General features: G+C 40.1%; 1 protein-coding gene across 5 annotated transcripts in view; it reads left to right on the top strand.

Moving 5' to 3' along the window:
• PCLO (piccolo presynaptic cytomatrix protein) overlaps positions 1-21,359 on the top strand; it is a 537,772-nt gene that overhangs the window by 9,536 nt on the left and 506,877 nt on the right. For all 5 annotated transcript variants that reach the window (XM_048836504.2, XM_048836503.2, XM_048836502.2 and 2 more), the window contains exon 3: positions 13,172-14,542. In XM_048836504.2, coding sequence (XP_048692461.2) covers positions 13,172-14,542 — 1,371 coding nt within the window. The remainder of the gene's footprint in view (positions 1-13,171; positions 14,543-21,359) is intronic.

Raw genomic sequence — 21,359 nt, 5'->3', positions numbered from 1 at the left:
GCTCAAAAAAATTGGTTAGTCTCTAAGGTGCCACAAGTCCTCCTTTTCTTTTTGTGAATACAGACTAACACGGCTGCTACTCTGAAACCTGTCATCTTGTACTAGTGGCATTTTTGGATGGTACCTGGTGACAAATGGCATGTAGTTCGCATTTGTCAACCTTGGTTATTTATTGGTTTGCAGTCTTTTTAATAAAGAAATAAAATAAAAAAGGTTTACAGTGGTAACTCTCTGCACCTCTATGCAGAGGATACAAACTTGAGTTCAGAGCCCGTTTGAGTCCACCCCTGGGATATCAAAGGATGCACTGGAGTTGATGTTCGGAAATTCTCAGGGCTTGGCTACACTTGCAAGTTACAGCACAATAAAGGAGCCCCGGGCGCACTAGCTCACTACCCGTCCACACTGGCAAGGCACGTAGAGCGCTCTGACTCCGCGGCTACAGCGCTGCTGGTACTCCACCTTGGTGAGTGGAATAACGTTTGCTGCGCTCCTGCTGGAGGGCTGCGGTGCCAGTGTGGATGAGGTGTTGCATTACTGTTCTCTGATCAGCCTCCAGAAACATCCCATAATCCCCTTAAGTCAAGTGGCCACTCTTGTCATTGTTTTTGAATCACTGTAGGAATGCAGATATGGCCTTTGAAAGCTACATTTCTGATACCCAGCTGCTTATCTCCTCCGAGACAAAGCAACCATTAGTGTGGAATTCTGTGTGTGAGAGAGAGAGGCAGGTGAGGGGGGGGTCTGCTGCTGTCTGAACTTACAAGACAGCATGCTGACAGGCTCTCAGCCCCCCAAAAACCCACTCTCTCTTCCCCCACATACACACAACACATTCCCTGTCACACTCCACCCCACCCCACCCCCATTTGAAAAGCACATTGCAGTCACTTGCATGCTGGGATAGCTGCCCATAATGCAGCATGCCCAATGCCGCTGCAAGTGCCGCAAATGTGGCCATGCCAGCACACTTGAAGCTGTCAGTGTGGACAGACTGCAGCGCTTTCCTTACTGAGCTCTACGAAGGCTGGTTTAACTCAAAGTGCTCTACATCTGCAAGTGTAGCCATGCCCTTAGATTAGCAGAAGTGCTAATTGTGCTTTACTGCCTGTGGGTTCTGGGGCCATTTGCAGGACGTGTTCAAGAGGAGTGACCAGAGAATACTGCTGCTGGAGAATGTTTTATGGGACGTTTTAGACAGGAGTGTTCTTTAGTGGGGTCAAAGGAGAAACACTGGTACCCTGAACCTCTACTGCCACACTCTCACGCCTGAGTCTAGCTAGTTGGGTGGGACTGTGGTGCTGCATCAAATTACAGAAAAATAATTGGATGATTGTCTAGGTTTGGAATAATTGGTCTCGAGAATAATCTAGAAAGATTGTTTAGAAACAAAAATCATTAAGCAGCCACTGGAAATATTATAGTATGACAGTAGTGATGTTATTTGCGGTGTTGTTTTAGCCTTGTTGGTCCCAGGGTATTAGATAAAGTGGGTGAGGTAATATCTTTATTGGACCAACTTCACCTTTTAATCGGCCACTTCACCTTTAATGGTCCCTTGAAGTATGTGTTAACTACTTATGCTAAACAAACTGTTCCATCTTGTATTTGGCTGTGACACTCTGAGCAAGTTTCCCAGACCTGAAGAAGAGCTCTGTGTAAGGTCAAAAGTTCATCTCTCTCACTAACAGAAGTTGGTCCAATATAAGATATTACCTCACCCACCTTGTCTCTGTAGTAGTGATGTTAGCCATATTCAAAGATCAAATTCTTATAAAACTTTATTTTCAAGCCTTTGCAGCTTTCTGGTACAGGGAGAAAGAAAAAAACTACTTTAGTTGAAATTTCTCCTGCTTGTTTGGCATGCCCAATTGATAAAATTTCTTTGACCCATTTTATATTCAGTTATTGGAGCATGGTTCAAAGGCTTTCCTTCTGTCTTTCTCTCTCTTTCTTTCGTTTTCCTTAGTGGGATTCTGATAGTTCAAAAGTTGGTTTATGTTTAAAATATCAGATTTCCATGAAGATAGTCAAGAGCCTTCAATGTATTTGAACCAAACTGGTTTAGAGAGAGCTGTAAGTATTTGAAAAATCTTCGATTTTCCACTAACTTTTTAAGTAGGCATTATGCCTGGGTATGAAATTCAATATGTTGAGACAATAAATACAGCTGCCTTTAAGACCATCTGATTGCATACATATGTAAAAGGACATTTGAATTTCATATCGTACTTTGAAATAAACCTGGGTAAGGCATTTATTTCACAGTGCAATCATTTCAATAAATGAAGAAGTGCTTCTAATCTAGTCAGCTACTAGCTCTATGCTGATGACTCCCATATCTACCATTCCCCTTCTGCTCAGCCTCTCATCTCCAATCTTGCTGAAATCTCATTTTGGATGTTCTGTGACCATCTGAAATGGAATATAACAAAACCTGAACTCCTGATCTTTCCCCTCTGAGCCCTTCTGCCCTCCTTTATTAAGCTCAAAATCTTATCCCTCTTTTCATCCAATGCCCAGGCTGTTGCCAAATCTTGCTGCTTCTTCCTATACCACATCTCATACATTCTTTTCACCATACTGCTTGAAAACAATACTTTGTTCCTTAGTTGTATGTCACTGTGACTACTGTGAAAACTTTATGTTCCTGGTTTGTCCTTATTACTCTCCAGTCCATCTGTTAAAATAATCTTCCCTCTCACCACTCAGATCTTACCATTTACCTAATGAAATCCCTTCTTTGACTTCTTCTCACCTGCTGCGTAATATTTAAGCTTCTCGTGCTCCCCTTCGTGTTTTCCATTCATACCTCTTTCATTTGGAACTCTCTCTTATTCAGGCACAGTCTCTCTCCCAAAAAATGACAATTCTAAATGAAAAATAAACAGATGAACAAAAGGTAGGGGGAAGAGCTACAGCATGTAACAGAGGATTTTCATTGTTTAGTTCCCTGACTATTCCTTTGTAAACTACTATAACTGCCTTCTGCAGGGGTTCTTGCATCTTCCTCTGGAGCATCAGGTTCTGGGCACTGGCAGTGATGGGTGATTGAACCACTAGTCTGGTCCAGTATGTCAATTCCTACATTTCTATATTACTAGTTGGCAGATTTCTTGCAGGCATCACAACAGAAGTGGCTCTTGAAGAGGAGGGTTGAATAAGGACTAGCTCCAGAAGCTCCAGGCAGACTAGCTCCAGAAGTGTATTCAATGCATCAGGACAGCACAGCACAGAAGAAAGTACAAAATAACATCAGAGGTTCACCCTCTCTTCATTTAAATCCCTACTTAAAATTCACATTCTATATGAAGCCTATCCACCTCAATTCGCGATAGAGAACTTTGTAACCAAGACCCAGAAGTGATACTGTACTGCTAGGAGATCAGATCATCATTTGCACCAGGTGACTGAACTAACTTACATTGCAAATATCTTTGGACAAGGTATTGTCTGTCTTCAGTTTTGTGCAGCATATTCTAGACAGAAAACACACCATAAATAGTGTCTGGCAACGTATGTCTCTCTAATCTGTCTAGGTATTTATATTCAGTTCATCACTGTGTTATATGAGTGCCTAGAAACAATTACATAAGGTAAAAAAACCCATCTAAACACAGTTGATGTTTGGTCCTCCGTTCTATTTCTCATATACACACTTTTGAATCTCACATAAAAGATAATGAGAATGTCCCTCAAATAACCAGCCTCCTAACTATGTGTTTTATTGTGTAATCATTTGGAATTTTTTCCCCTTCATTTTATTTTCCTTCTTACATTCCCTATTGTAAAAACCAACAACACAGGTCATCAGTGAGGACTGATCCCAGCACCTCCAGATCCTTTAAGCACTACTCATATCTTTAAATACTTGCTTTGCCAAAGTGCATGAACTTCTATACTTTGTTTCCTTTGGCTGGTAGTTGTAGCAGACTGTCATCCTCTGTGAACCAGCCACTAAAGAAGATGCATAACACATACTCAGCCAGGGATTGTGCTGAGATAATGCACCTGTATGTTCATTACACTGGATGTCCATAAAGGGGCAGATGGACTCAAGTTCTAGAGCTCTTAATGTTGTAGACCCTAGTTATATTTTTCAGATCTCCTCCATGGGCTTCTCTTTGATACCACATGCCTTTAGAGATCCCGCTACTTTCAAACAATTCATTCCACCTTTAATCTATCTCAGTCCATCTCTTCTGACCTTCAGTAACCCATTCCACATGTTTTCAGTGGTGTAATATGGCTGCTCTTCCCTTCTACTTTCCTGTTACCTTCTCCTTCCATTTTGTTACAGAATTGGAATGTTCTTCATGATAAATAATAGTTATTTACCAATACTTGTCATTGTTTATATATTTTATTGTGCCATGTCTTTGGTGAGGGAATGGTTTGGTAAGGTGCATGTTAAATACATGTTATTAAGAATTTAAACAGAGAAATTGAGGAAACTCACTGATGATATCCACTGCAATTATAACTCAACTGCTTTGCACATCTATATTAAGAAACTCATTTAAAAGTACATACAATAGTTCAAAATACTGTTCTTACACAAGGGAGTATCTTGCTATTCAGAGGAAAATAGGACTGTAAGGAGCTTCTTGGGTCATCTAATCTAGTCCCCTGCTGTCCTAGGGAACCTCATTATATAGTCCCATTCATGAATTTATCGAGCCCCACCCAGATAAGTACATTCCATTCCTGGGGGAACCTTCATTATGACTTTTGTGAATTTGAATTCACAAGCATAATTTTGCATTAAAAGCACATCATTTTGGATAAACCTAATACAGTATTGCTAGAAGTGTTTTCATTATTTTCTTTTTTGACAAATGCTAATGAAGACAGCCTTTTATTAGATCTAAGTATTCTCTGCAATGCTTACAGTTCAAAAACTGCAGCATTGTGCTAGTGCATGAGAACCAGAAAGTGACCTGGACTAGAAACTTACTGTAAACAAAAATAAGGCTTCAATCCTAGACTCCAAGTCTAGGCTTTATTATAGTAGTAGAAATAGCTTTGACATGGCAAGCCCTCTGTAAAATACTCTTAGTCCTGAAAAGTATTTATTACTGATGGCAACATGAAGAAGGCAGTGCAAAATAGAAAAGTAGTAAGTGTTTGAATCCTTTCATAAACTATTATAAGTATGAGGTGCAGACAAAATGAAAGTTTAAAAAAAATCAGATCAAGATTATGTATTTATTTTATTTATTAGTATCTAAATATATCATATCAGATTCAACTCTTAGATACACTGGTGTGAAGCCAGAGCTACTCCATTAAAGTGGGTGGAGTTACTCTGGAGTTACACCACGGTAGTAGAGATCAGGATCTGACCCAAAAATATTCAGTCACTTATCTAAAACGTTTCTTATCTCCTTGTGTTAAATGAAATATCTGCAGTTAAATCCTCCACAGAATGATTGGAGTTTCACTCTTACTAAATTGCAGTTTACACATTGCTGTGTACTGAAATAATTTGGTACTTTGGATTAAATTCATCTCTAGTGTAATTTCTTTAATTCTACTTTGCTATAAAAAAGATACACTTAAAGTAGAATATAGTGTATATGTTTACACTAAGTGGAATTTGTTGGAAGAATTGATGAGCTCCTCAAATGAAAAGTGCTAAGTACGTACACAATAGTATTGTTCTGTTCTGAAGTATTCCTGTTTAAGAATGCAATACACTTTCCATTATTCTTTATCAGAGGAAGTTTACATGTCTACATTAGTACTCTTTAATTCAGGGCAGATTCGTATTAAAAACATTGTTGTCCTGTAGCTTCTAGTTTCTTTAATGCAAAAAAAAAAAAAAAGAGAGAGCTAAGAGAAGCTGAACGATCGTTAGTGTATGGCAAGAAATGTCTGACCTTCCAACATGTAGGCTAATCATTTTAAATAGAAAATATGCTAAAAGGCTTTTAAACAAGTTACCACTAGCCCAGGAAACTCTTCCGTCCAGTTTTTAACACAAGTAAATTATGAATTAATCTGCAAAGCTAAAGGTATCAACTGCTGTGAGCCATCTGCACTGGTATTACTGTTGCCCAGCAACTGTAATTTACTACTGCATCAGGTCATGTGATATGGGATGCTGTTTTCTGGGTAATCACTGGGCAGGAAGTGTGGATGATTCCTTCTTTGAACAGAAGGGATAATCTGTTGTCAAATCCCAGTAATATTCACTTGGTTGGATGCTTTTTATGTAGAACAGATGAACTTTTACTTGTTAACCATTTGTGTTCTATACTGTTAGTGGTAACAGCTAATTTAGAGCCTGTCATTTTGTATGTAGAGTTGGCATTATTTTGCATTTGTCAACATTACATTTCATCTGCTTTTTTGTTTGCTCAGTCACCCAGTTTAGTGAGATCCCTTTGTAACCTTTTATGGTCTGCTTTGGACCTAACTGTCTTGAGTAATTTTGTGTCGTCTGCAAATTTTGCCACCTCCAGATAATTAATGAATATGTTGTCCCAGTACATAGCCTTAGAGGACCATGCTATTTACCTCTCTCCATTGTGAAAACTGACCATTTACTCCTACCTTTTGTTTCCTATCTTTTAATCAGTTACTGATCCATGTGAGGATGTTCCCTCTTTTCTCGTGACTTCTTAGTTTGTTTAAGAGCCTATGGTGAGGGATCTTGTCAAGGTTTTTCTGAAAGTCCAAGTACACAACATCAACTGGATCACTCTCGTCCACATGGTTGTTGAATGACCCCCTCAAAGAATTCTAATAGGTTTGTAAAGGCATGATTTCCCTTTACAAAAGCTGTGCTGACTCTTCCCCAATGTATTGTGTTTAACTGTCTTTCTGATAATTCTGTTTTTTAAAATGATTTAAGCCAACTTGCCCAAACTGAAGTTAGGCTTACTGGCCTGTAATTGCCAGGGTCACCTCTGAAACATTTTTTTTTTAAATTGGCATTACATTTAGCTACCCTCCAGTCATCTGATGCAAAGGCTTATTTAACTGATATATTACATACCTGAGTTTAGAATGGCCATGTCATCCCTGTTGTATTTGGGCTGGAGCTGAACCTATTCCTTCTTTGCCCACACCAGGATTCTGAGTCTTAGAGCCTTTTCTGTTATGATGCTTTACCAGCGTACATGATACTGCATAGAATTATAACTGACTTGCATTTTTAAGGGCCTAATTTTATCTAGGTAGAAATGTATTCTATAAATCAAATTCAGATTCCTGTCTCTGGCTCCTGTTGGAGGCTTTGGGAGCCATAAACACGTGTTTGTTCCCATGCTGGGAATTGACTTCTAGGTCACGCTTTGGTGCAGAGTTGGGCCTTTTAAATACATTGGACCTGATTCTCATTTACACTGAGGCTACTTTACAATCCCCTGCATTGTAAAGCATTCATAAATTTTACACTGAGCTGGGAACATATGCTTATGTTGTATACACATTTTAAGGCTCCTTTACACTGCCAGGAGACTTAATGTAAATGACAATTTGTTTCATTATCTTAAAACGTAGCTTTGCTCTGAGAATTGGCTGTTAGAATAGCTACATTTTTATTGTCTCAGTGAATGTTGTTTCAAATGTGCTCAATTTGAAATGTAAAGAAGATGTGTTTTTTTTTCCTTGCAGCCATACTGGAAAACAATATGTTTTAGTTAAAATCATGCAGGGTCTTCCACAGTAATAAAAACCCTGCAAGTCAGCTAAAGCATTCTGTGACACCCGTGCAAGTCCGTTGCCTTCAATGGGTTTGCACAAGTGTAACAATTCTATTGATAACGCACAAGAAGGAGTAGAATCCAGGTCTTCCTGAGCTGTGTTGTCTCTGTATGGCTAAGGAAAGTTAAACATGAAAGCAATAAATATGTATTTTTGTCACTGGAGTCAGCAGTTCTGACTCTGAATGCACAGAGAAAGAAGAGCTGTTGAATAAGATGGTACAGGTTTGTCTTTCATGGTCACTCTTCATAGATGGTATTGCTAGAAAATAGAGAATAAACTTACTTTGGAGCTCCCGTTTTTAACTAGTACAGTCATTAGAAAGCTGTTATTATTTCTCTGAACATATGGCACGGCTGTGAAATATATTTTAGTGTTTGCTTATTATTTTGAAATTACATAATATCACATCAGAGAGCTAGGCGATGAGGATTCATAGATTCATAGGTATTAAGGTCACAAGGAACCATTATGATCATCTAGTCTGACCTCCTGCACAATGCAGGCCACAGAATCTCACCGACCCACTCCTACAATAAACTTCTCACCTATGTCTGAGCTATTGAAGTCCTCAAATCATGGTTTAAAGACTTCAAGATGCAGAGAATCATCCAGCAAGTGACCCAGGCCCCATGCTACAGAGGAAGGCGAAAAACCCCCGGGGCCTCTTCCAATCTGCCCTGGAGGAAAATTCCTTCCCGACCCCAAATATGGCGATCAGCTGAACCCTGAGCATATGGGCAAGATTCACCAGCCAGATACCCAGGAAAGAATTCTCTGTAGTAACTCAGATCCCACCCCATCTAACATCCCACCACAGGCCATTGGGCCTATTTACCATGAATATTTAAAGATCAATTAATTGCCAAAATCATGTTATCCCATCATACCATCTCCTCCGTAAAGAGGAAGAGGTGTAACATAGGAACCTCTACTCCACCAAAGAATCCACTGGGGTGATTGTTCCTTGGCCAATTACACTAGCTTTAGTGCCTGTTTACATCAGACCAGTGGGGAGGCCACACTGCACTAGAGGATTTTGCCCTTTTTGGCTCTGGGAAGAAATAAATATAACGAAGAAAGAATTTGGGATTTGGGCCAGGGCATTGCTGCCCATGACACATTGCTCTGACTGCTTGCTCTTTCTCCTTTTATGATGATGGTCATTGAATAGAGGGGAAGAGGTGCTCACCCTCCCACAAATTTTACATTGTCTGTAAAAATATGGAAGAGCAGCCCTGGATACAGCCCAAGCCTACTCCCGGTGAAGTCAGTAGCAAACTCTTTGATGGCAGCAGACACATGATCAGGCCCATTCTTCAATATGTTTTAGTTGATAAAATGCAGCTCTTAACGTAATTTATTTACAACTCCTCCAGTTAAAGCACATGCAAACTACAGTTCTCTGAGTTTAAAATGAAATATATTGGTTATAATGGCTTTGGAGTTTTGGCACTTAAATTCCTCCCAGGCATTTCAGTGGAAGGAATTATGGCTAAAACAGAGGGATTTAAAAAAAAAAAAAGGTAAAATCCCTATGTTTTTCCTTCTTCATTTCAGTTGTAGGAGTTACCCATTAACTTTTATTTTAAAAGCTTTATTTTGATTCAGAAAGTAAAAAATGAAAACCCAGGATATAAAGGCACTTAACATTGTTGGTGCTCAAGTTAATATATTGCAAACTGCAGTACAGAGCGGACTCATATTTATTTATTTAGACTCTAATTGGACACTATAATCAGGCTGGACTTAACCAGGTGCTGTGTTTACCATTAATTATATCACATGGTGAAGAAAGCATTTGATAAAATTAAAAGGCCATCATTATTTTTTTAAATGTCTTTATTGGTGGTAAGAGAGACAAGGTGTGTGAGGTAATGTTTTTTATTGGATCAACTTCTGTTGGTGAGAGAGACAGGCTATCAAACTTACACAGTGCTCTTCTTAGGTCTCAGAAGCTAACTCAGTTTCATTGCTAAATACAAGGTGGAACAGATTGTTTACCAAAAGTAATTAATGCATATTTCAAGGGACCATATAAGGTGAAGTGACCCATTAACACCCCTCGCGTCATAGGAAGGAAATGAAGGGGGTGGAGGGGGGGAGAAACAGCTGGATGGGATTATTAATGGGTTACAGACTGTTGTAATAAGTCATAAATCCATCTGTTCAGAACCTGATTTTTAGTGTCTTGTAAAGTTATGAATTTAAACTCCTAGGCTTGTCTTTTGAAAGTGTTGTGCAGGTTTCCTTTTATGATGAGGACTGATAGGTCAGATATTGAGTGATGACTTTGTGAAAAGTGTTCACCCACAGGTGCTAGGGTGTTTTTGTCTTTTATCGTTTTCCTGTGTGAGTTCATTTGAGAGTGTAGTGATTGTCTAGTTTCACCCACATAGTTGCTATTGAGGCATTTAGTGCACTGGATGAGGTACACCACATGTTGTGACTGGAATGTGTCCCTACAGGTATGTTGTGTGGGGTGTTGATCATTGTAGCAGTCTGCAGGTTTGTATCTGTTGTTCTGTCAGGATATGGTGCTGCTTTGAGTTTGTGCGTCCTGGTTTGTTAGGAGCTAGCTTCTGAAGATGAGCTTGGAGGGATTGAGGGGTTGTCTGAAGGCCAGAAGAGGGGGCTCAGGAAAGCTTTCTTTCAGGATGGGGTCCCCATCAACTATGGGTTGTAGTTGTTTGATGCTACCCTATATGAGTTCCGTGTGGGGTGGTAGGTGACAACTAAGGGTGTGCAGTCAAAGGGGGTTTTATTTCTGTATTGAAACAGGTTCTCTCGGGATATTTGGGTGACCTGTTCCATGATGTAATCTACTTCTCTGGTGGAGTGTCCTTGTTTAAGATGCTCAAAAACACCTTCACTAAAGTGTATATCCTGGACTTTCTCCTCAGAGCATATTCTGTGGTATCTGAGTGCCTGTAGATCAGTGGTTCTCAAAGCCGGTCTGCCGCTTGTTCAGGGAAAACCCCTGGCTGCGGGAAGGGCACCCAGCATGTCCCTTGGCCCATGCCGCTTTCTGCAGCCCCCACAGGCCTGGAGCGGTGAACCGCTGCCAGTGGGAGCCGCGATCGGTAGAACCTGCGGACGCGGAAGGTAAACAAACCGGCCCTGAACAAGCGGTGGACCGGCTTTGAGAACCACTGCTGCAGATAACAGATTTCTTGGTGTGTTTGGGGTGGTTACTGGATCTATGAAGATGGGTGCGATCATAAAATCTCTTTTATGGTCATTGTTAAAAATGTATTGCTGGGTAAGTACAGAGGGAAACATAATAATTAAAAAGCAGTCTGGGCCAATTCAGTTTTCATTTCCATGGGTGCAACTTGCAGTAAATTCAGTGGGAGTTACACACACTTGAAATGGGAGCTGAAGTTGTTTCTTAATTATTTTGTCCTGTAAGCTTGACTCATCCCCTTGAATACCAAAACGTTCACCACATAAAATGTCCTCGTTTTCATCTTCGTTGGTGATAGGGATGAGGTTTTGCAAGTCTGTGGAGGGAGCAGGATGAATGAATCTCCCCTCGCCTGGGGCAGCCAAGAGCCTATAGGGAATTTTGTACTACCCCTGTGGTCTGCTCCTCTGTGCAGCTCCCTTTGTCCCTTGGCAATGTGGCTCACTCAGGATATGTGATATCACTGGCTTTGTGGCTGCATGTGTGCCCGGCTTTCCCCTCCAAAGGGAATAGAGCAGCGGTGGCCAACCTGAGCTTGAGAAGGAGCCAGAATTTACCAGTGTACATTGCCAAAGAGCCACAGTAATATGTCCGCAGCCCACCATCAGCTCCCCCGCACCCCTCTCCCAGTGTCTTCCGCCCACCGGCAGCCACACCGGAGGAGGTGGGAAGGGGTGGAGTGGGGGCAGGGCTTGTGGCAGAGCCAGAGGTTGAGCAGTGAGCACCCCCCTAGCACATTGGAAAGTTGGCACCTGTAGCTCCAGCCCTGGAGTCGGTGCCTATACAAGGAGCCGCATACTTAACTTCTGAAGAGCCGCATATGGCTCCGGAGCCTCAGGTTGGCCACCCCTAGAATAGAGAGTGTGGAGGGAGGAGTAGGAGATAATGCTGTAATGAGCAGAACTAACTCTCCTGCTGGAAATTGTTGCCGTGCAGGATACCATGCCAAACTGAGTAGTAATGAAAAGCATGGGGAATGCCATGTGTAACAAATGTTTTCCTGGCTTCATCTTCCTCTTCCTCTGGCCTGACTTGTCCTTTCTGAAATCCTCTGGAGCCCCAACTGCAACTGTGCAGATAGCCTTCAGGAGAAAACAATGGTGTATTTGTTCTGCTCTCCTCTCTTAAAACAGTTATGGGGGCATAAGAAGAGAGCAAGAATGGTCCTGAGATTAGGGTCGTAGCCTGGGACTCAGAAGAGCTCAGTTCAATTCTTTTCTCTGCCATACTTCCTGTGAGGCTTTAAGCAAGTCATGCAGTCAGTTCCCCACCTGTAAAATAGCATTTCTTTCCCTCACAGGGCTGTTGTGAGGAGAAATACATTACAAATTGTAAAGGAGTACTTGTGGCACCTTAGAGACGAACAAATTTATTTGTTCGTCTCTAAGGTGCCACAAGTACTCCTTTTCTTTTTGCGGATTCAGACTAACATGGCTGCTACTCTGAAACCTGTCATTACAAATTGTGAGGTTCTTGGATACTACAGTAATAGAGGCCTAGAGGTACAGAAAATAGATGAATTATTTGCCTTATTCTTTCCCTTTGTGTTGAATAATGAAGAGTACAATGGGGCTTATGGTAATTATTTTTGGATCTACTAAGCCTAATAATGATATGATTGCAGGAACACATAATTATGGTTCATGTAGGGCCATAATTTTTTAAGCAGAGCTCCTCATTTATTTCAGATGAAGACTTGTGCTCAGAAGTTGATTATATGAAATGGGTCTACATAAATATATGGAATTCATTAGCACACCTCTATTGTTAGTTCAGTATGTGCATATAGAGCATCACTATGACTTTTTTGCTCCTATTATATAAAACATAACCAAAACTATAAACTAGTCCAGGAACTTGATAATTGCACAGTTAAAGGTAATTATGCATTCATTTTTGTTCTGATTATTATAATTATGGCTTTCATTGGCAGCATTAATTTGCCAAACTATTTTTGAGTATTATTATTATTTCATTATTACCATTTTCTTTTTTTAAAACTTTTTTTGGCAAATCAGTATTGCTGATGACTCAATGCTGGCAAATCAGTGCTGCCCCCATGAATTTCCACAGTGCTTGAAGTGTGGACTTGTTCTGATGGCCCGGACTGCAGGAATCAGAAGTGAAATGAAAAATTCAGTTGTATTTTTTTAACCATAAAGCAATATTCAGTGGTAATATTTCCCCCTCTTTTGGTGAACTTGTATCTGCCAAAAGTTGATTTACTAATGTTAACATAACATGACCCTAATTTTAAATCTTTTCCTGCAGGTTAAAGAATGGCTCTGTTTAAACTGCCAGATGCAAAGAGCACTAGGTGGTGATTTAGCTTCTGTTCATGGTCCTGTGCCACAGTCTCTTCCATCCAAACAGAAGGCAACCTTTCCAACTCTAACAACCAAAGCGCCCTCCCAGCCCCAGCAGCCTGCTCAAAAGAAAGATATTTCTCAAACACCTGCTTCTTCCCAGTCCCTAGAACCTAAAAAGCCCCCGCCACTGACAAAGCAACCATCCATGCCTGGCTCTCCCCCTGTGAAATCAAAGCAGCCACCCACTGTGCCTGTTACCCCACACATCTCTCAGCAAATTGAACCCACTCCAAAATTTGGCCAGGTCAAGCCAACATTGGTCGAAGATAAGCAAAAGAAGCCTACAACTGACAGTGTGCCTGCCTCTTCAGCGTCTGGTCTGAAACAGGATTCACAAGGTCCCAAAGCTCCGTCAACTCAACAGAAAGCAATGGAATCTCAGAAATCAGAACATGCCAAGCTGTTGCTGGACACCCATCTGGCTGGGGATAAAGCGGTCCTGCCAGATTCCAAAACCTTACCACAAGTGTCACGGCAAAAGTCAGATCCTAAATTTGTTTCTCAGCCTGGACCAGACACTGTTGAGCCAACACAAATTAAAGAAGACCCTAAGAAGACACAAATAAAAGTAACCCCAAAACCTGATGCCAAGCAGGTTCCAAAAGGACAACAAGCAGCTGTAGGCCCCAAGCCTACCCCCGTGCAGCCAACACCTCAGCCTCAACAGCCTCAGAGAGCCCAAGAGCAACCAAGGCGTTTCAGTCTAAATCTGGGAGGTATTACTGACACCCCTAAACCACAGCCTACAACTCCACAAGAAACAGTTACTGGGAAACTCTTTGGATTTGGCGCGTCAATCTTTAGCCAGGCTTCAAATTTAATCTCCACATCAGGCCAACAAGGAGCTCAATCCTCAGGCCCTCTACTGGGGCCTGCTACAAAGCAACCCCCTCCACCGTCTCAGGTACCATCCAAAGAGGCCAGTCAGGCTCAGCCATCTCTAAAAGCAGCACCTGTGAAAAAAGAAGCCAAGCCTCCTGTGGCAGAAAAGTCACAGCCACCCAAGACAGATAACATTGTAACCGTTAAAGGATCTGTATTAGAAAAGAAACCTATTGCTGCAAAAGACAGCAAGCCTCAAATTGCTGAATCTAAAAAATCTGCTGGGCCACCAGGACTGGAAAAAATTACCCTACCTAAATCAACTTGTACTCTTTGTAAAACTGGACTAAACATTGGTTCTAAGGATCCTCCCAACTTTAATACATGTACAGAATGCAAGAATATCGTGTGCAATCTCTGTGGATTTAATCCGATGCCGCACATAGTTGAGGTAGGCAGTGGCATTTATATTTACTCTATATACGTTAGCAACTGGGTTTCTAGATTGTGAATGTCAAAGCATATTTTTAATTAGCAAGTGGTGCTGAACAATTCTAATGCTTCATTTGAGAGCTTGTATTTTTTTTAATTAAATATTTCTGAAACTTGGAGGGTAATCAAAAGCTACTTTAGATGAATTTCCTGTATTTTAAAGGCAGATACTGAAGTAGATCTCCTAGGTTTTGAGGCAAAGGCAGACTAATAATAATGATGATTACTGAACCCTTTGAAATTAGTGGTATTATAGCATGGTAGATTATTGTACTCATTCTTTAGAGCTCACCCTGGGGTAAAAGTTCTCTTTCATGTCTGTCAGTATAGCAACATTAACATGGTTTATTTCCCTCTCCTCCTCCTCTTGATCAGTGAGCATTATTGAATGAAAGGATTTATTAATTGTTAGTCACTTTTCCCCAGCACAGTCTTTTAACTTCTCCCTAAATCTGTTAGACAGAGTTGTACCTGTTCTTTCAGGTTCCATTAATCACATTACTGTATGTGGGAGGCAGACTCATTCTGATGTGCCCAAACCCCTGAAGTTTGAGGGATACATGTGTGCAAAGTGGGCCAGGATTTAAACAGGCAACGATCAGAAAGCCATTTAACTGATAAAAGGGCTAGAGTTTGAGTGGGGCTGTTTATTGTTAAAATACGACAATATGTCTTTCCCATGTAGCTATGTAGCAAAATGTTTCCACAAAAGACAATTATTGGAACAGACTCTGTTTAACTCTTGTAACCACCATTCTTTCCAAAAAGGCAACATTTATTTATTTATTGTTCTTTCTTGCAAGAATTTTGAAAAAGAGGGAAGTGGTGAGGCACTTTATGTCAGTTTTTGAGCAGGGCAGAAAAATACCATACTTTCCTTATTGAGTTAGCAAGACCTGACTTGGTAAAAATAGACCACCAGCCAAATACTTGCAGGTAATTCAAGTGTGTAATTCAATCTACTTAGTACCTGAGAAAAGAAACTATTAGTTAAGGGTGTTTGGTATCCAAGTAAATAAACTAGAAATATCTATCTGGGTTAGATCATTGTGACATCACTGCCATAGCAGAGTAGAAGCACAGGAAGAATAGTGACAAGAAAAGAACATTCAATGTGTGTGGACTTTATCTCTTGGATTCTCTTCCTAACCACGGTATTGCCAACCGTTGAGAGTGTGAAAAACTGGAATCAGAGCCCCTTGCCCTTCAAAAACCACCAAACTAAACCAAACAACAAATTCTCACGTTCTTGTGTCTGTCTTCTGAATTTTTCAGTCTTTAGGGCAGAAATCCTGCACCTCTAGAATTTGGGTTTAAAATTCAGGTAGAGATTTTTCAAAAGTGACGGAGGGATTCAGTTGCAAAAGTCCCATGACTTTTAATGCGGCTTACACTACTAAATCCCATCATCACTTTTGAAAGCCCCACACTTGGCTGTTAAATAAATGCATTCACAAAAATGTGAGGCTTCCCCCTGACTTCCCTGCTGGTTCCATGTACCTTCTCCTAACACCTAAAGTTGGAAACTGGCATGCTATTTCCTTTTTTCCTCCCTCATCACTGTCCAACCTTCCTGCCTGGACTCCTTCTCTCAGTCTCCTAGTATTCCTCTCACCCCATCTCCCTTTCTGCTCCCCTTAATATTCACCACCACATTCTCTTCCCTTCAAAGTCTCCCTCCATTTCTGCTCAGTTTCCTGCCCGTTATAATCTCTCTTTCCCCCTCACAATATCCAGTACCTCACATTCTAATTTCCTTCCCCTGTAGTCTGTCTGCCCCCATGTCTCTCCTTCCCACCTAGTTGTCTTCCTCTTTCCCACAGTCCTTGGTCTGTTTTTCTTCCTGCAATATAAATTTCCTTAGCTGCTGTCCCATTTCTATGTTCCCCCCCCCACAAGCCCTTTTCTGTTACCCATACCCTATGGTTTCCATCTTATTTGCTTCTTTCCTCTACTTCCCTCATTTAGCAAGCCACTCTAGCTAAATGTCTTTGTCTCCTCCCTGGCCACACATTGTGAAGAGGATGCAAGCTTCAGTCCCCTTGAGAAGAATGGGAGGTGGTAACCTTTTTCCAAAGGGCAAAAAATCATGAGGAAGACCAAGTAATCCAGACATAAAAACCACCTGAAATCATGAAAATTGCAAGTAATATAATGGGAGTTAGCATTTTATTGACTCTGTAACTGTAGTGCTCAATATAGCTGGAGTGTGATGTGTTCTGTCAAAGGACAAGCAGCTAGTCAGACTGTGTTTATTACCAAACTTCACACTCTCCAACAACTGTTTTTGAAGGTGGGGTGGGCTGATTTATATGGGGATCAAAGGAAGGAATGCTCATAGCTGTTAGAATGAGATCAGGAGGGAAATTCACTCCCTCTGTTTAACATACACTCTCTCTTTTTATCCTTACTCTCTGAGTTCAAATCTGGAAAGACCAAATTCTGCTGTTTTAAAGGCTATATCTTTCCTTTTTTAAAAAAATCCTTCTGTCTCTTTATACTGAAGTCAGGATGGGTTTGAGGTCAGAAAACAATGCAACATCAGTCCTAAACTGAGCTTTATTTTGCAGTTGCTAATGCACAAGGGCAGTTCTTACTGTTGTTTGTATATCAGTCTATGAACTGTTACCTGGTACCTGCCAAAACATGAGATGTGTCCTTCATTACTTGGGAAACCAGAGGGAAAGCATGTGGTATAGGTAATAGATAAGGGCCTGGAGGACCTTGACACAGGAATGGAGGCAACATCTAAGCAAATGTATTTGAATGATTCTGATCCTGCCCCATTTAAGGGGCGCACAGTGAGGCTCAAAGAACAAGAAAACATATGCTGAGTTGATAAATATTCAGGAAAATCTAACCCCCCCCCCCAGTGCTTTTCAATCTTTGAGTACTTTTAACATGGAATATCCAGCATGCAGCCTGGTATCATGCTGTGGACAAGGGTAGCTGATACTTAAGAGGGAACAAGATGCCTATTTATAATAAGATATTTGTTCCTGTCGTTATGTGACAGCACCTCACCTTTTGAAGCGTATTTCCTTCTCTGAATCCATTGAAAACAATCCCTGTGCTGATGAGCTCCAGTTAAACCTACAGGGCCAGTCTCTCAGTGGTGTAAATCAGCAAAGTCCCATGGATATCGATGTAGCTGCACTGATTTTCACAAACTGAGAGTATGGCTCATATTGCCTTTTTTAAAAAAGAAGCAATTGCTCTTTTTTTTCTCATTTGTTGATCTAGCAGACAAATATTTATTTACCTAAATGGTAATTTATCTGTGAAGTAAACTGCGAAGAATAATTAAATAAATGACACTTGATAGATTTCAAAGACTTACAGGGGCACATAAACCTGGTGCATTAGCACAGAGCTGAGCCACTGTTCTTATCCTACCATTTACACAATGGGGAGGAGCATTGTTTACCAACTGTTTAATTAGCTTTTCTGTGGGTTTCCAGCTCGGGTAGTTGGAAGCAGTTCTATTTTTAGTAACAGAATATAAGAAAATTGCAACTGTTGAAGCTCAGAAATGAAGACTGTGGCAACGACCATTTTGTGCATTTAAAGCTCAGTGTGGCTTTTGAGTGAATACTGAACAGGATCAGAACTGGGTGGCTAATATAATTGTTGGACATGCTGCAGGTCGGGGGGATGGCAGGAGGGAGGCATCGTGCCATGAAATAGTGTGGCAATAAACTACAAGGAGGATTTTCAAAAAAGAAAGATGAGTTAGAAACATCCAGAGGGAAAAGCTAGGAAATTAAAATCATGGAATCAGGATGGATGCTCCATAAGTATAACATCTTTATATAATCACATAGTCTATGAACAAAAAAAGGAAGCAAAATGATATATGAGGTGCGTATATAATGGTAGAATATGCAGTATGTCTAATCTTATAGAAATGCCAAGGGAACAACAGACCTAGAGTTCTTTAGTCTATTGATAGGTGTAAAATTATCCATAGGTATTGGAAGGAAAAAATGGTTCTATCTGTGAAAGAATTTATTATGGACATGGTAAGAGGAGTGTTTTTGGAATGGAAAATAAGTTGGGAGAATTTGGGGGGAAAATGGATGTAATTTCTGACCTGTGAAGGAAGGAACTATAATTCTAAGAAAGGGATGTGTGTGTGAAGACATAGCTTGCACATGACAATCTTAAATAGGGGAAAGTAATATTTATTATTAGGCTTATTTGATGGGGTTGTCTTCTGTGCAAAATTCTACAATTTGACTTCGAAATGGAATGTTAAAGTTTTTGCTATTTTGGGCCCCCACTTGTATTTACTAGACTTTATTAACATTAATACATAAATGATGATCTTCCCCAAAATAAAACAATGGTGAAGGGAGTGGGGAAAGTGGCTACATTGTGAAGTCCTTCCCCAGGCAGACTTGGTGGTATCATAAAAGCAAAGAGTTTAGCAGCATTCAAAGATCAGCCATTTATTTGGGCAGAGTTATAATACAAAATATGAACAAAATAAAGTTTTGCAATGAATATAAACCTTCATGCTTCAAGACATAAACAAACTTCTAACTTTTGGAGCTAGCAGGACATTTTCCATGATCCCATAACCGCCTACTTCAGGGTCTCTTACACTTTTCTCTGAAGCAGTTGGCACTGGTGTAGATGGCCCCTGATCTAACCCAATATGGTAATTCCTATTTTCCAAACTCCCACTGAAGTCTGAGGGGAAAATGGAGCATCGACATCAGCAGGTGACCCATTTTGTTTAAATGCTTCAGGAGTTTATTCAGGCCCAAACACTAGCCTTTAAAAATAATGGAAATCCAGCCCAATTGAAATGAGTCCCTGTAATTAAATATCCAAATGTGGCAGGGGTTCTTTAAAGCAAGTCTCTGGAACACTTTAAAGTAATGAGCCATCCAAGAGTGTGTAATGAAAATGTCCATCCAAGATTGTCATGAAAAGGTCCAGAAAGCTGTACTGTATCATCTGCGATGATATCCATTACTTCTCATTTAGTAACAACTGTGCACTACATTGTCTGCCCTTTAGAGAAAACCTGGACATTCTGCTAGTTGAACTCCTGCTAGAGTTTTATAGAACTTTTTTGTTGTATTGTGTTGGGGTTTGTTTATAGAATAGCGGGTATCCAGAAAACCTAGAACACAATCGAGAAAAATCTGCTGGTTGGACTATGAGGAATCCCTATCGTCCCTCACAGCTATCCATTTTCAGCAGCAATATTTTTTACTTATGACATTTAAAGCCTTTCTCTAAATTATTATTATAAACAGGTTCATGCTAGGAATGCTTTGCTCCATAACAGTGTCTTTATTATGCAAAAATGGACAGGAAAATGCAATGTATATGAATTCACCATGGTTCATAGAAGTTGTATCCATTAATTGATAACAACCACTTATAATCAAGGGATTTGTAAAATTCCTTTTACAGAAGACTGTATTTTGCATTTGAGCCAGACACAAAATAACCAATCACACAATATGCAGAATTAATGAAGAAAAAGTTTCTTCATTATCAGCACAAAATGAAATTAATTTTACACCAAATCAAGCATTCCACATTTCGTAATGAACTTTGATTGTGTAGTTTGTGTTAAAAATACCCTCATAACTGAGCAATTGATGTTTGTCCATATTTTTATAAAACATGTATACAATTGAAAGAAATAATTCATAGATTCCAAGGCCAGAAAGGACCATTATGAACATCTTGTCTGACTTCCTTTATAACACAGGCCATAGAACTTCCTTAAAATAAATTCCTGGAACATATTTATTAGGCAAAACATCCAATCTTGATTTAAAAATTGTCAGTAATAGAGAATCCACCATGTCCCATGTTAAGTTGTTCCAATAGTTAATTACTTTCATTGTTAAAAATGTGTATCTTATTTCCAGTCTGAATTTGTCGAGCTTCAGATTCTAGCTACTGCATCATACCTTTCTGTGCTAGATTGAAGCAGGTACTTATGGACTGTAATCAAGTCACACCTTAACCTTCTCTTTGTCAAGATGAATAGATTGAGCTCCTGAAGTGTTTCACTATACGGCATGCTTTCTAATCCTATAATCATTCTTGTGACTCTTCTCTGAACTGTTTCCAATTTCTCACATCCTTCTTGAGTTGTGGACACCAGAGCTGGACAGAGTATTCCAGCAACAGTCATACCATTGTCAAATACAGAGGTAAAATATAATCTCTACTCCTATTTGAGATTTCCCTGTTTATGCATCTCAGGATCACGTTATCTCTTTTGGACACAGTGTTGCACTGGGAGCTTATGGTCAGTTGGTTTTCCACCATGACCCCAAATCTTTTTTCAGAGACACTGCTTTCCAGGATAGAGTCCCCCATCCTGTATGTATGACCTACATTCTTTGTTCCTAGATGTATACATTTACATTTAGCCATATTAAAATTCATACTGTTTGCTTGAGCCCATTTTACATAGTGATCAAGATCACTCAGCAGCCTGTTCTGTTCATTATTTACCTCTCCCCCAATTTGTGACATCTGCAAATAATGCAAGTAATCCAGACCTGCTGATTTAAAAATGTCTAACTTTAGTAGCTGCTGTTTAACATCCTCCTGAGATTCTGGTGGAATGGAAAGAGTGTTATCATATGATATGACTGCATGATCTATTTTTTCCAAAATACAGAACAGAAATATTTATTGAACACTTCTGTCTTTTCTGCATTGTGATGGATAATTCTATCATTTTCATCTAGTAATGGATCAATACCATTGATAGAGTTTTTTTTGTTCCTAATATA

Source organism: Caretta caretta, chromosome 1 (assembly GCF_965140235.1).
Source record: "Caretta caretta isolate rCarCar2 chromosome 1, rCarCar1.hap1, whole genome shotgun sequence".
Lineage (NCBI taxonomy): Eukaryota > Metazoa > Chordata > Testudines > Cheloniidae > Caretta > Caretta caretta.
This window is presented reverse-complemented; position numbering and strand designations above follow the sequence as displayed.